Below are 14,052 nucleotides of genomic sequence, written 5' to 3'. Positions count from 1 at the left end.
GGATCCGAGACCCGCAGCGTTGACTATTCAGAGTTTGTTTCAGATTTCCAGCATCAGCAGTCCTTATTTTTATTTCGATTTTCATTTGCAAACACATCTCGCCTTGCTTCCGGGTGTCTCTCCAATTGGCATATCCTAACGGGAATCCTTGCCGTCAACACAGCCTGTTGAACCTAATTTTAATTCTTGGCCCTGAATTTCCAGTTGGCGATCAAGCTTGTTGCTGTACTTGTGCAGCTTCCTACCAAGGTCTCTCCGGCGCAGTCTTCACCTTTTCCGGAGACTCTCGCTGACAGGGATCCCCAGTATTCATCATTGTGGTGGCACCAAGGCAGCTGATGGTTTCTCGCTGAACAGCAGGAAGTAAAAAGCACAATCCTAAATTGGCATTTTGAACGCTTTACAGGACACAAAACATAAATTCATACGGCAATAAATTAAAAGCTTAAGTCTATCTACAATGCCCTCCATAATGTTTGGGACAAAGATCCATCATTTATTTATCTGCCTTGGTACTCCACAATTTGAGATTTGTAATAGAAAAAAATCACATTGGTGGTTAGAGTCATAGAGTGATACAGTGTGGAAACAGGCCCATCGGTCCAACTCGCCCACACCGGCCAACAATGTCCCAGCTATACTAGTCCCACTTGCCTGCGCTTGGTCCATAACCCTCCAAACCTGTCCTATCCATGTACCTGTCCAACTGTTTCTTAAACGATGGGATAGTCCCAGCTTCAACTACCTGCTCTAGCAGCTTTGTCCATACACCCACCACCCTCTGTGTGAAAATGTTACCCCTCAGATTCCTATTAAATCTTTTCCCCTTCACCTTGAACACATGTCCTCTGGTCCTCGATTCCCCTACTCTGGGTAAAAGACTGTGCATCTACCTGATCTATTCCTCTCATGATTTTGTATAGCTCTATAAGATCTCCCCTCTTCCTCCTTTGCTCCATGGAATAGAGACACAGCCTACTCAACTTCTCCCTATAGCTCACACCCTCTAGTCCTGGCAACATCCTCGTAAATCTTTTCTGAACCCTTTCAAGCTTGACAATATCTTTCCTATAACATGGTGCCCAGAACTGAACACAATATTCTAAATGCGGTTTCACCGACGTCTTATACAACTGCAACATGACCTCCCAACGTATCAGTCAATACTCTGACTGATGAAAGCCAAAGTGCCAAAAGCCTTTTTGACCACCTTATCTACCTGCGACTCGACCGTCAAGGAACCATGCACATACTCCTAGATCCCTCAGCTCTACAACACTACCCATAGGCCTATCATTTACTGTGTTGGTCCTGCCCTTGTTCAACATCCCAAAATGCAACACCTCACACTTCTCTGTATTACTTTCCATCAACCATTCCTCTGCCCACCTGGCCAATCGATCCAGATCCTGCTGCAATCGTTCACTAACTTCCATTTTTATTCATTTTGGTTTCACCATGTAGAAATTACAGCAGTGTTTATACATAGTCCCCCCCATTCCAGGGCACCATAATGTTTGGAACACAGGAATGTCATGTAAATAAAAGTTGTCATGTTTAGTTTTTTTTTGCATATCCTTTGCATGCAATGACTGCATGAAGTCTGCGATTCATGGACATCACCAGTTGCTGTGTGTCTTCTCTGGTGATGCTCTGTCAGGCCTGTATTGCAGCCATCATTAGCTTATGGTTGTTTTGGGGGCTAGACCCCATTCAGTTTTCTCTTCAGCATATAAAAGGCATGTTCAATTGGGTTCAGGTTGGGTGATTGACTTGGCCACTCAAGAAATTACAATTTTTTAGCTTTGAAAAACTCCTTTGTTGCTTTAGCAGTATGTTTGGGATCGTTGTCTTGCTGTAGAATGAACCGCCGGCCAATGTTTTGAGGCATTTGTTTGAACTTGAGCAGATAGGATGTGTTTATACACTTCAGAATTCATTATGCTACTACCATCATCAGTTGTATCATCAATGAATGGTATGCTTTGGATCTTGGGCAGTTCCTTCTCTCCTCCATACTTTGCTCTTGCCATCACTCTGATATGTTAATCTTCGTCTCATCTGTCCACAAGTCCTTTTTTCCAGAACTGGGGTTGCTCTTTTAAGTACTTCTTGGCAAACTAACCTGGCCATCCTATTTTTGCAGCTAACCAGTGGTTTGCATCTTGCAGTGTAGCCTCTGTATTTCTGTTCATTAAATCTTCTGCGGACAGTGGTCATTGACAAATCCACACCTGACTCCTGAAGAGTGTTTCTGATCTGTCGGACAGGTGTTTGGGGATTTTTCTTTATTATAGAGAGAATTCTTCTGTCATCAGCTGTGGAGGTCTTCCTTGGCCTGCCAGTCCCTTTGCGATTCGTAAGGTCACCAGTGCTCTCTTTCTTCTTAATGATGTTCCAAACAGTTGATTTTGGGAAGACTAATGGGCCTGTCCCACTTAGGCGACACTTTAGGCGTCTGCCAGGGATTAGTTTTAATGGAATTCACCTATGACATCTGGCGACAACCTACGACAACACATGTTGAAAATTTTGCGATAGTCGCCCAAAAAATCGGTTAAGTGGGACAGGCCCATAAGGTTTAGCTGATGTCTCTAACAGTTATATTCTTGTTTCTCAGTCTCATAATGGCTTCTTTGAGTTTCATTGGCACAACTTATGGTCCTCATGTTGATAAACAGCAATAAAAGTTTCCAAAGGTGATGGAAAGACTGGAGGAAAGACTAGATGTTGAAAGCTCTTGTATACCTGCATTAAAGAGGCATTTAAACCACACCTGAGCAATTACAATCACCTGTGAAGCCATGTGTCCCAAAGATTATGGTGCCCTGAAATGGGGGAGACGATGTATTTTCTACATGGTGAAACCAAAATGTATAAAAAAGACCTTTATTAAAATCTGACAATGTGCACTTTAACCACATGTGATTGCAAGGGATAAAAGGAACCGCAGGTGGTGGTTTACAGAAAAAGACAAATGCTGGAGCAACTCAGCGGGTCAGGCAGCATTTCCAGGAGGATATCTGAAGAAGGGTCCCAAAACGTTACCTATCCATGTCCTCCAGACATGCTGCCTTACCTGCTGAGTTATTCCAACACTTTGTCCTTTTTGTGGCCTTTTTGGATGATGTGCTCTAAATATCCAATTGATGTTTTCCACCACTCACGTGTTACACCGTAACATATAATTTCTTAATCTACATGTCTTACAATTGTACTTCTCTTTTGCTGATCGGAAAGGTTGCTTTGAAGTTGAAATGTTCCAGAAACAGCCGATGGAGTTTCATAACTGAGGTTATCCCTCAGAGTAGAAAGGAAATTGGTTGGAGGCATAGAGAATTGCTAAAGCCTTTGATCAAATTAAATAAATAAAAACTATATATGTGTGAGGAGTGTGGTTAAAAGAGCATAGGTTACAGATAATTGACAAAAGAACCAAGATGAGAAGCTGCAGATTTTTTACTCAGAATTTCAGAGAGGGCCTTGGTAGGTGAAGGTGTGGCCATCAATTGTGCTGCATATAAACCCCTCCATGTTCATTGGGCCACAATTAAGGGGTGCATTAATATCTGGGATTATGCATTTGGAAAGGTTTGGATGTTTAGGTTTAGCTTCATTATTGACATGTGTACAGAGCTACAATTAAAAACTTTGTTTTGCATATTATCCAATCAAAATCTGGTAACAATATATTTATATGTGTGTGTGTGTGTGTGTGTGTATATATATATATATATATATACACACACACGCACACACACACATATATGTGCGTACACACACACGCACACACACATCAAGCCACACAAGTACAATAGGTAGAGCAAAGGGAAGGATACAGAGTGCAGAATACAGTTCTTAGCATTATCGCGCATTAGTTTAAAAAACAATAGACAATAGGTGCAAGAGTAGGCCATTCGGCCCTTCGAGCCAGCACCTCGAGGACACTGGACAACAGTCCAGTGTCTGCAGGGAAGAGGAGGAGAATCAACATGTACTTTAGGTTAAAGAAGGACTGTTCAGAAGCCTGGTAGCAGAGAGGAAGAAGCTGTTTGCGAGTTTGGTGGTGCTTTCTTTCAAGCTTCTGTATCTGGTGCCTGACGGGAGCAGGGAGAAGGAATGACCGGGACAGGAAAGGTCTTATGTTGGCTGTGTTGTGAGATGTAGATGGAGTTACTGATGGGAAGTCTGGCTTGTGTGATGGACTTGCCTACATCCACAACTCTCTGCCCTCTGTAGCACTAGTTTAATCTATCCTTTCCAGCAATGTTTGTGCATCTTTCTGCTCTGGTTTTAGTATACAATATAATTTACTCATTTGATTATTTATTTCAGGTCCCGCGAATTAAAAGGCGCTCAAAGTAATGGAGGCCCTGCAATGCGATGGATGCGATTACCGGGCAGAAACCTACGATGATCTTAAGGCTCATATCCAGGACGTTCATACTGTCTTTTTACCCCACGTGGAAGCCTCTGAGGAGGATATAGGTCAACCCAGATCTCTTACACCAACACTAGATTCTGAAGCCGACATAAGCAGCCTCCCTACAGTGAAGACTGAACTAGGTTCTCCAGTGGAAACACCTGGTGAGTCTGGCCTTCCCATCACATTGGAAGCATGAACTTGTATTGAATAAACGTTGACTCATGTTGGAAGCAGTCTCATTGCTTTACTGTTTCACTTCACTGCTGTGGTTTGCCAGGTGCCTTGTATTTGGCAGGCTTTAAATTTTTTTAGAGTTGGTTAAGCTTCTCGCAATTGGCTTTGAGATTTCTCTCTCTTCCAGTTGCATTTTGTCAGTTTTACATTTGGCTGGCGATCTTTGGAGAGCAGATTGGAAATTCTGCATGGCTTCTTGGGCTCATCGTGTCATTGTGAAATATTGCTGACTCGAATTTATCTTCATTTAAAAAGCCAACTGAAACAGTTACATATATAAAGGGATTTAAAAATAAATGATTGTACCAACACATTTTTCAGGCTCTGTATCAGGCTTGGTTGATAACCGAGGTCCTTTAGCGCTCATTGTTTCATGATTTGTGCAGTACAGGTCCTCAGTAATTTGGCCTCAAATGTGGGCGTAAGGGCTGTCACATTGAAGAGTTTGATGCCACGATTGCTCTTTTATGCCCTGAACAAAGACCATTGGTCTTGAGCAAAATAATCCGTCGTCTCTGAAGTGCTGATTCAGCACGAGTAGTCCAGTGCTCCTAACTATCTCCATTAATGAATGGAGTGGTAGAGTTGCTGCCTTCCAGCGCCAGAGACCCGCGTTTGATTCTGACCACGGGTGCTATCTTGTATGGAGTTTGTACGTTTTCCTCTTGACCTGCGTGGGTTTACTCCGGGTGCTCCGGTTTCCTCCCACACTCCATGGACGTACTGGTTTGTAGGTTAATTGGCCTCAGTAAAATTGTAAATTGTCCCTAGTGCGTGGCGGATAGTGTTAGTGCGCAGCGATCACTGGTCGACGCTCACTCGGTGGGCCGAAGGGCCTGTTTTCACACTGTATGTCTAAACTAAACTAAACTAAGATGATTGGCATCTGATAATCTTTGGCTTGGAGAGTATCTAATTACTTCTGCAATAAGAAATATTTTTGGCACAGGTGACTGTAAACTATTTAGCAAAATGAGTTGATGTAGTCAGAGCATCCCTTACCTTGTCTTCTGTGACATGCTGTTTCCCGAGTGATTTACCTAACCACACAAGTTAGACTCCAGCAGTGCATCAGATGGTGTGGTAGAATTCTTGCCTTTCAATTAGAAAGATTTTTTTTAATATAGTTAATTAATTATGAGGCAAAAAGAGCTGTCTCTGAGCCATAGCTCAAAGACAAAAACCACCCTGCCAAGCTAACAAGGGACATGGGATGAAATTGCAGGGGGTTCATGTTGCTGGCTAATTGCACACTCACCGCAAACAGGAGAAGAAATCCAGGTTCACTGGGTTCCTCGAAAAACACTCTTTTTCTAACCTCATTGTGAATAACTTTTAAACGACGTTAACATTCAAGGCTCTGTTGTTTAATGCCTGATATGGTCAATGACTTAATGTACTCTTTGAGTAAAATAGAACTACAATCCGACCACACTTCAGAACAGACCATTAGGCCCAGCTGGCCAATGCAACCCTTTATACTCCACAGAAATCAGACCTTCCTATTTCAACGCATCATCAACAATTAAATTGACATAAGCAGCAATTGGGGGGTGAGGGAACGGGGTGGATGGATTTATTTCTAAAAGACCATTTTTACCTTCCACATTTGTTATTATTGAGGCATTTAGCTGTTTAAACCACAACTGCATTACATGCGACCTGAGCGGTTGGTGTGATATGGACTACAATGTTTAAAAGGGCAGTGAGAACAGATAGTGCTTTAAAAATTGAAGTGGATAAAGACTTGAAGAGGGAGAAATATGTGCAGGGCTCCAGGGAAAGGCTGAGATAGTGGAACTATTCAGAGAGCTGTCATAGGGCAGGGACAAGTACAATGGGCCAAATGGCCTTGTTCAGTCAAAGTGATCATATAGCACCATGAGTTATTAAAAATCTCAATCACCGCGATAAAGAATCGATAAAGAATCGATGTGATCTGGTGCAGATGCCACCACCTTTATGATGCGGTTCCACAATATAATGACAATTAGATTATTGCTCTGATATTGTGGCTTGCTGAAAAATGTTCTAACACATCCTTTTTCTTTTTTAAGCACAAAATTCCTATCAGCCCGGCTCGTCCAATTTCATCACCAACAGCTCCGTTCTGTACAGCCATCATGTCAACCAGCATCCCAAGCCCGCCAACAAGTTTTTTCAGTGCAAGTACTGTGTCCGCTATTTCCGATCCAGGAGCCTGCTGGGCGAACACACCAGGAAGATCCACGGTCAGATTGAAGGGCCGCTGTTTGGGGGCGAGTCCTCGGACATGGCCCCGCCGCCATCACCGTCCAGCTTTCACGTCCTGCTGCACGAGGGCTTTGGCAAGGTCTTCGCCTGCCGCTACTGCACCTACAAAAGCCCGCGGCGCGCCCGCATCATCAAGCACCAGAAGCTGTGCCATCGCTCCACCATGAAGGTGCAGGATCAGTTGGGCGACGTGCCGGTGGACGCGGTGGAGCGCAGCATCCTGGAGGCGCAGGTCAAGCCGCTGACCAAGTCGCGGGGCAGTTTCTGCTGCGAGTGGTGTGGCTATCACACCTCCCGGCGGGAGCGCTGGTGTGACCACCTGATGAAGAAGCACCGCAACCTGTTAGCCCAGGGCCTGGTCAAGATCATCTCCTCGCTGAGGCAGCAGCAGTCGGGCTCAAGCCCCAGCCAGACCAAGTCACAGCAGTCCGACTCGGAGAAGACGTCTCCAAATTCAAATTACTTGCCCCTGACGGCGGGTGGGGGGGAAATGCAGTGTGCTCAGTACCAGGCCATGAAAGGCTCCATGGAGGGATCCCCCTCCAAGCAGAGCCCAACGTCCACCCCCAGGTTTGCTCCCATCAAAATAAAGTTCCCCTTTCAGAAGACAAAGCCCAAGGCCGTTCCCGATCCTGACGAGGCTGCTCTGACTGACAGGCCTTCCTTCGGGATGGCCGACTTGAGCCTGCCCAACTCCTCCTTGGAAACCAGCAGCCTGCTGAGCGACGACCGGAGCAGTTCCGACGAGGAGGATCAGCTGGACATGGACGAGATGGACTCGCTAGCCTCCCAAGGCTCGGAAGGCTCCGGCAAGAAGTTGCTGAGCATCGGCAACACCAAGTTGCTGGAGACCAAGGGTATCCCCTTCCGGAAGTACATGAACCGCTTCCAGTGCCCCTTCTGCTCGTTCCTCACCATGCACCGGCGCAGCATCTCCCGGCACATAGAGAATATCCACTTGTCCGGTCGCACCATCGTTCACAAGTGCAACCTCTGCAGTTTCACCTGCACCACTGCCCAGAAGCTGGTGGCTCACAAGCAGTGCCATTCCTCGGAGTGGGAGACGGTGAGTTCGGCCAACAGCAGCGCAGTGACCCTGAACGACAACTTGGTGACTGTAGACGTTAACCAGAACCAAACGGTCAATGGGGAGAAGCCGGCGGCGATGTGCGACTCGAAGCAACAGTACCCCTACAAATGTACCATGTGCAGCTACTCCACCGTGACTCTAAAGGGCCTCCGAGTGCATCAGCAACACAAGCACTCGTTCTGCGACAACGCCTTGCTGGCAGCCAGCGAAGAAGTGGGCGACGCGTTGCAGGACTCCGGGTCGCAGTTCGAAGCTCTTCCGTCCCCGGGAATCGTGAAAACTCAGACCTCCATCCTGGGATCGACGTCAAAGAATTCCTTCCTCTTCAAGAAGGGGAAGAGGCTGGCGTCGGACAGCCCGCTCGACCTGTCGCCGGCCAAGAAGCGGACCCGCATCGACGAGATAGCGAACAACCTGCAGAGCAAGATCAGCCAAGCCAACCAGCAGGCCAGCGAGGTGGGGTCGGTGATCGCCGTCGAGGATGCGGAGGAGGAGGGAGATGATGAAGAGGAGGAGGACGAGGAAGAGGACGAGGAGGAAGAGGATGACGTGGAATTGGATGCAGATGGAGAACTAGAGGAAGAGGAAGGAAAGCTGGACCATTTAATGGACATGCAGAATTACAGCTACAGTGGCCACCAGATGTGGGTTGAAGGGACTGAAGGACTGCACAAAGACGCTGTTTACGGGTCAGTGGACCAGGATTATTCAGTAAGCAACAGCGCCGAGATTGAATTGACTCTCTCCGACGACGAGGATTACTACGGCACCTCAAACGCAGCTGGACACTGTGACGGTGCATCCCGTAAGCTGGGTGGGAACGGCGCCTACAAAAAGGGTAACTCGGAAAATAGGGACGGCTATCAGGAAGGTTCTGAGACCGGTGAAGATTCTGGAAAGACTTACTCTTGCAAGCACTGCAATTTCAGCAACAAGGTAGCTCGCAGCGTTAGCACCCATTACCAACGAATGCATCCATACATTAAATACAGCTTCAGGTACATAGAGGATCCAACGGATCACAGTGCAGTCTACAGATGCCTTGAGTGTTTTGTGGAGTACGCGGAGTTTGAAGACCTGCGGCAGCATTACGCCCAGTTCCATCCCGAAGCGCAGAACATCCTAAATTTCCACCAAGCCAACTTGATCTACAGGTGTCGCTTCTGCTCGTACACCAGTCCCAACGTCCGCAGCCTCATGCCTCACTACCAAAGGATGCATCCCACCGTGAAGATCAATAACTCTATGATCTTCTCCAGCTACGTGGTCCAACAAACCAGCGAGAGCAACGCCGAATCCCAGACCCTGCGAGAAATCCTCAACTCCGGTGTGAAGAGCATCGGGACGCCGAGCTCCGTACCCAACCTCGATGCTCCCACCAGCCCCCCGAACATTAAGCCGCCCAAGAGTATGAGCCCCCAGGAGGGAGAGTCCTCGATGATAAGTGCCGTGGTATACAGCTGTGACGTCTGCCCCTTCTCCAGCCCGAACATGCATTCGGTGCTGGTCCATTATCAGCGGAAGCACCCAGAGGAAAAAGCTTCCTACTTCAGAATCCAGAAGACCATGCGCGTCGTGTCCGTGCTGAGCCCCGCCATCAATGCTCAGAACATCACGGAGGCATGCCCGGTGACGCCACCCAACAACCCTCCAGTCGCTGCTCAGCCGGCTGAGTTTGAACAGCTCTACTACTGCAAGCACTGTGTTTACAGCAACCGCTCGGTGGTCGGCGTGCTTGTCCACTATCAGAAAAGGCACCCAGAAGTCAAGGTGACGGCTAAGTACATCAAGCAGGCGCCCCCGACTCCTGCCCTGAGGAAGACCATGGAAGAGCTGCAGATTACACCAGCGAGGCCGATCATGACCCAGCCAACGAGCCAGGCTGGCAAGAAGAGCTACGAAACGGTGGTGAACATCAGCAGCCAGCAGAGATTGACCGACAAGGGCGAGGGCGAGATGATGTTCTTTTGCCAGCACTGCAACTACGGCAACCGGACGGTAAAGGGGGTGGTCATTCACTACCGTAAGAAGCACCGCGACATCAAGGCTACAGCGGAGCTGGTGCGGCAGCACACGGCGGCCGTGAGGAGTCAGCGTGAGAGGGCCACCAACCACCATGGCGGTGGGGGGGCCACCACCCCGCTGCCCAGCGTGCAGCCGGAGGCCGAGGTTGAGCAGCTGCGCTTCTTCAAGTGCCGCCACTGCTCGTACACAGCGCACTACCTCTACGCCGTGCGGAAGCACCTGAAGAAGCAGCACCCGAGCGTGAAGGCCACCGTCACCACCATCCTACGCTGGGCGTACCAGGACGGGGTGGTGACCGCCGGCTACCACTGCGAGTGGTGCATCTACTCTCACCAGGAGCCCAGTGGGCTATTAATACACTACCAGAAGCGACACCCTGAGCACCCCGTGGATTACACCTACATTTCCAGTAAGCTATGGGCAGGCCCCGATCCCTCCGCCAACCCCTCACAGATCGCCCTTATTGACCTCAAACACTACAAGTGCAGGGACTGCGAGTTCGAAGCTGCCTCCATCTGGGACATTACAAACCACTATCAGGCCCTGCACCCCTGGGCAGTCAGTGGCGACGAGTCAGTGCTGCTGGACATCATCCTGGGGAAGGACACCTTGGAGCAGAACAACCCCACCGCCCATGACTATACTGGCTTTGATTCCCTCAACGCCTCCGAGTCCAGCCAGCTGGAGGACGAGCTGCCCCTCAAAGTCTCCATGCCGTCCCTGCTGAGGGAGCCTCCCGTCGCCCCGGCGCCCAGCCACTCCCCCTACCAGTGTAAGGTTTGCAAGTCTGAGTACAACAACCTGCACGGCCTCCTGACCCACTACGGGAAGAAGCACCCGGGTGTGAAGGTGAAAGCGGCGGAGTTTGCGCTGGAGAAGGACGAGAAGCCCAGCACGCTGTACAAATGCAGACACTGTCCGTACGTCAACACCCGCATCCACGGCGTCCTCACCCACTACCAGAAGCGGCATCCCACCATCAAAGTCACTGCCGACGACTTCATGAACGAGGCCGAGAAGCTCCCCGATGGCCAGAGCACCGATTTGGAAGAGATGATCAAAGTCCCGAAGCAGGGTTTTGGCGCCTATCGGTGCAAGCTGTGTCCGTATGCGCACGGCTCCTTGGAGAAGCTGAAGGTCCACTATGAGAAGTACCACCGGCAGCCCGCTGTCGATATCTTCACGGAATCCGCCACCGAGACATTGGAACCCCAGCTGCCTGACGCATCCGAGGAATACCGAGATGATGCAGCGCCCATCACTGAGGTAAATCCCAGGCCCCCTTCTCCCACTCCCCAACACTTTGTGAGCGGCTGTGCAGAGCTCAGTACCTTATTTAAATGCCAACTCTGCAAGTACTTCTGCTCCTCCAGAAAGGGTATAGCTAGACACTACCGGAATAAACACAACAACGTCCGAGCACAGCCAGAGGGAAAGAACAACATCTTCCGATGTGCCTTGTGTGCGTATACTCACCCGCTCCGCAAAGGCCTGGCAGCTCACTACCAAAAGCGGCACGACATCGATTCCTATTACACTCACTGCCTGGCCGCTTCCAAAACCATCATCACCAAGAAACCCGAGAAACTCATTCTCCCCATCGAGACCAAACCCGAGTCGCCCCCCTTGAGCGAGGAGCTCAGGAGAGCGGTGGAAAAGAAAAAATGCTCGCTCTGCTCGTTCCAAACCTACACGAAGAAGGGGCTTGTGTCTCATTATATGAAGCGACACCCAGGAGTCTATCCGAGAAAGCAGTACGTGAGTAAATATAATGGATACTTCACTGTTGTGTACTCTGATGACAAGGCAGATGAAGAAGTTAAGGAAGAGGTCACTAATATAGAAACGGCTGCAGTGGTTGAAGGGAAACCCAAAGGATGGCTCCCGTTCAAGTGTATAAAGTGCTTCCAACTCTCATTCAACACGGCAGAACTCCTGTGTATGCATTACGTGGACCATCACAGCCGAGAATTGAAGCTGGACTTCACCTTGCTACCAGGGAGCACCCGGTCACACAGTCCCACCTACGAGTGCAACCATTGCAACGACAAGATCCTCAGTACGCTGGAACTCAGTGTCCACCTCACCCGGCACAACGAGCGCCTCGGTCGACGGGCACGACTTCACCGTGAGAAGATGGCGCCTCAGGGTGAAAACCGACCAGACGGGGAGTCGCAGCCTAAGGCTGAACCTCAATCTGAGGGCGAAGTTCAGGCAGAGGTTGTCCCACCACCCGAGGGTGAAGTCCGGCCAGCGGAGGAGCCCCCAGCTGAGGTGCAGATGCAACCTGCGGAGGAAGAAGAAAAGGTGAAGGAGGAAAATCTTAACGAGGAGATCCTGAAAGATGAAAACCAGATCCAGGAGGAGAACCTGAAAGAGGAGGGGCCGGAGTCTACAGCATTAGAAGACAGCAACAAAAAACAGGTATGTAGGACGTTGTACTATCATGTGATCTATCTAATGATGGAAACCATGGTACTAAATGCACCTTTCAAATGAAGAGATTCGGCTTTGTGTTATTTTACGCATAAGGTAGGTGCAGAAAGTTGAGCACACTGTAAATGGAACACAACGCAAAAAATGGGTTCCGTTCGAGGTCACTGAGCCTCTTTGAGTCTGATTTTCCTCCATCCAATGTGATGACCAGTACTTAGCCCTGTTTCTTGCCCAGTACATATGTCCTTTGATTCCCAAACATCTTTTGGTCTCAGACCTAAATGTTCTCAATGCATCTCGATGTAAAGCGCCTTGAGTATTAGAAAGGCGCTATATAAATCCCATCCATTATTATTATTATTAAATTAAATATATACCTTTTTACACACTTGCCTTAAAGATCCATGCACCACTACAGCCATTTTGCATTACCCTCACTGCTTACTTTAGGGCTACCTTGTGTATTGTCGTAAAATGTGGGGTATGTTGTACTGTGTCTCTTCATTTGACACCTATTATTGCAGACTAAATGTTTGAGACGCGTGTACTGATCCTTCGACTGAACAGATTGCTGACTGCCAGCACCACGATGAATGTAAATTCCGTCAATGTTCTGGGTCCGAGTATCACCGAATTGTACAGCATGGAAACAGGCCATTTGGCCCAAATTTTCTGGCCCAACTTGTCTACACGAACCAATGGACACCCTTCGGTATTAACCCCATTGCCCGAGACGTGGTCCACTGCCCTCTCTGTTTAAGTGATTCAAGTGTTCATCGAGATGCTTCTTAAATGCTATCAGCAACCACTCTGGCAGGTAGTACATTATAGACACGCCACTCTCTCGGTGAAGATATTCTCTCTCCTATCCCATCTGAATCTGTTCCCTTTACCCTAAATCTATGTCATTGACTTTTATCTGCTTCTGATATGGGAAAGGTCACTACAGGCTACACTTCTCAGAATTTTGTATGTCTCATCATGTTACCTCTTAATCTCCTCCACTCCAGGGAGTAAACCTAGTTTCTCCATTGTCTCATAAACTAAATTGCTTCTGAGTGTTTTTAGCCCCCTTTGTTCTGTGTCTGTTCACTCCATTTATTTGACTGGTATCTGTTGATCAATCTACGTTTGTCAAACTGGACCTGTTTCCCCTGCACACCCTCCTCTACCTGGGGTGGGTGTAGAGACAAAACCTGCTTTTCATGTGTACCCTCCAGACCTGGAGCACCCACTGAAAAGATGAAACCTCAGGTGCCATCTGTGTGGTGCAAAATCAAAGGGGCAATCTCCCCTTGGAAGGCTGGGGAATCCCAGAGAGTCTGCGATCTTCTGCTGGAATCCCAACCTGCCCGTTCAATTAAATCTGGCTACAAGCGGACTCAGCATTGCTCCAGTAGACATCTCAGCTGAAAAGCCTGCTTGCTGGACTTGTGATGGATTAACCTGTCACAGAAGGCTGTGGTGGCCGACATTGGGTATTTTAAAGGCGCAGATTGACAGATTCTTAATCAGTTCGGATGTTAGGGGTTATGGGGAGAAGGCAGGAGAATGTGAATGAGAGGGAAAGATAGATCAGCCATGCTTG

General features: G+C 48.5%; 1 protein-coding gene across 13 annotated transcripts in view; it reads left to right on the top strand.

Annotated features, from left to right (window-relative positions):
• The window catches only part of znf462 (zinc finger protein 462), a 137,473-nt gene that overhangs the window by 77,068 nt on the left and 46,353 nt on the right, over positions 1–14,052 (top strand). For all 13 annotated transcript variants that reach the window (XM_033018053.1, XM_033018052.1, XM_033018054.1 and 10 more), the window contains 2 exons: positions 4,336–4,587; positions 6,718–12,452. In XM_033018053.1, coding sequence (XP_032873944.1) covers positions 4,365–4,587; positions 6,718–12,452 — 5,958 coding nt within the window. In that variant the 5' untranslated portion in view covers positions 4,336–4,364. The remainder of the gene's footprint in view (positions 1–4,335; positions 4,588–6,717; positions 12,453–14,052) is intronic.

The sequence above is a fragment of the Amblyraja radiata genome, chromosome 3 (assembly GCF_010909765.2).
Source record: "Amblyraja radiata isolate CabotCenter1 chromosome 3, sAmbRad1.1.pri, whole genome shotgun sequence".
Taxonomy (NCBI): Eukaryota; Metazoa; Chordata; class Chondrichthyes; order Rajiformes; family Rajidae; genus Amblyraja; species Amblyraja radiata.
The sequence above is the reverse complement of the archived record's forward strand: the minus strand, read 5'-3'. Positions and strand labels throughout refer to the sequence as shown.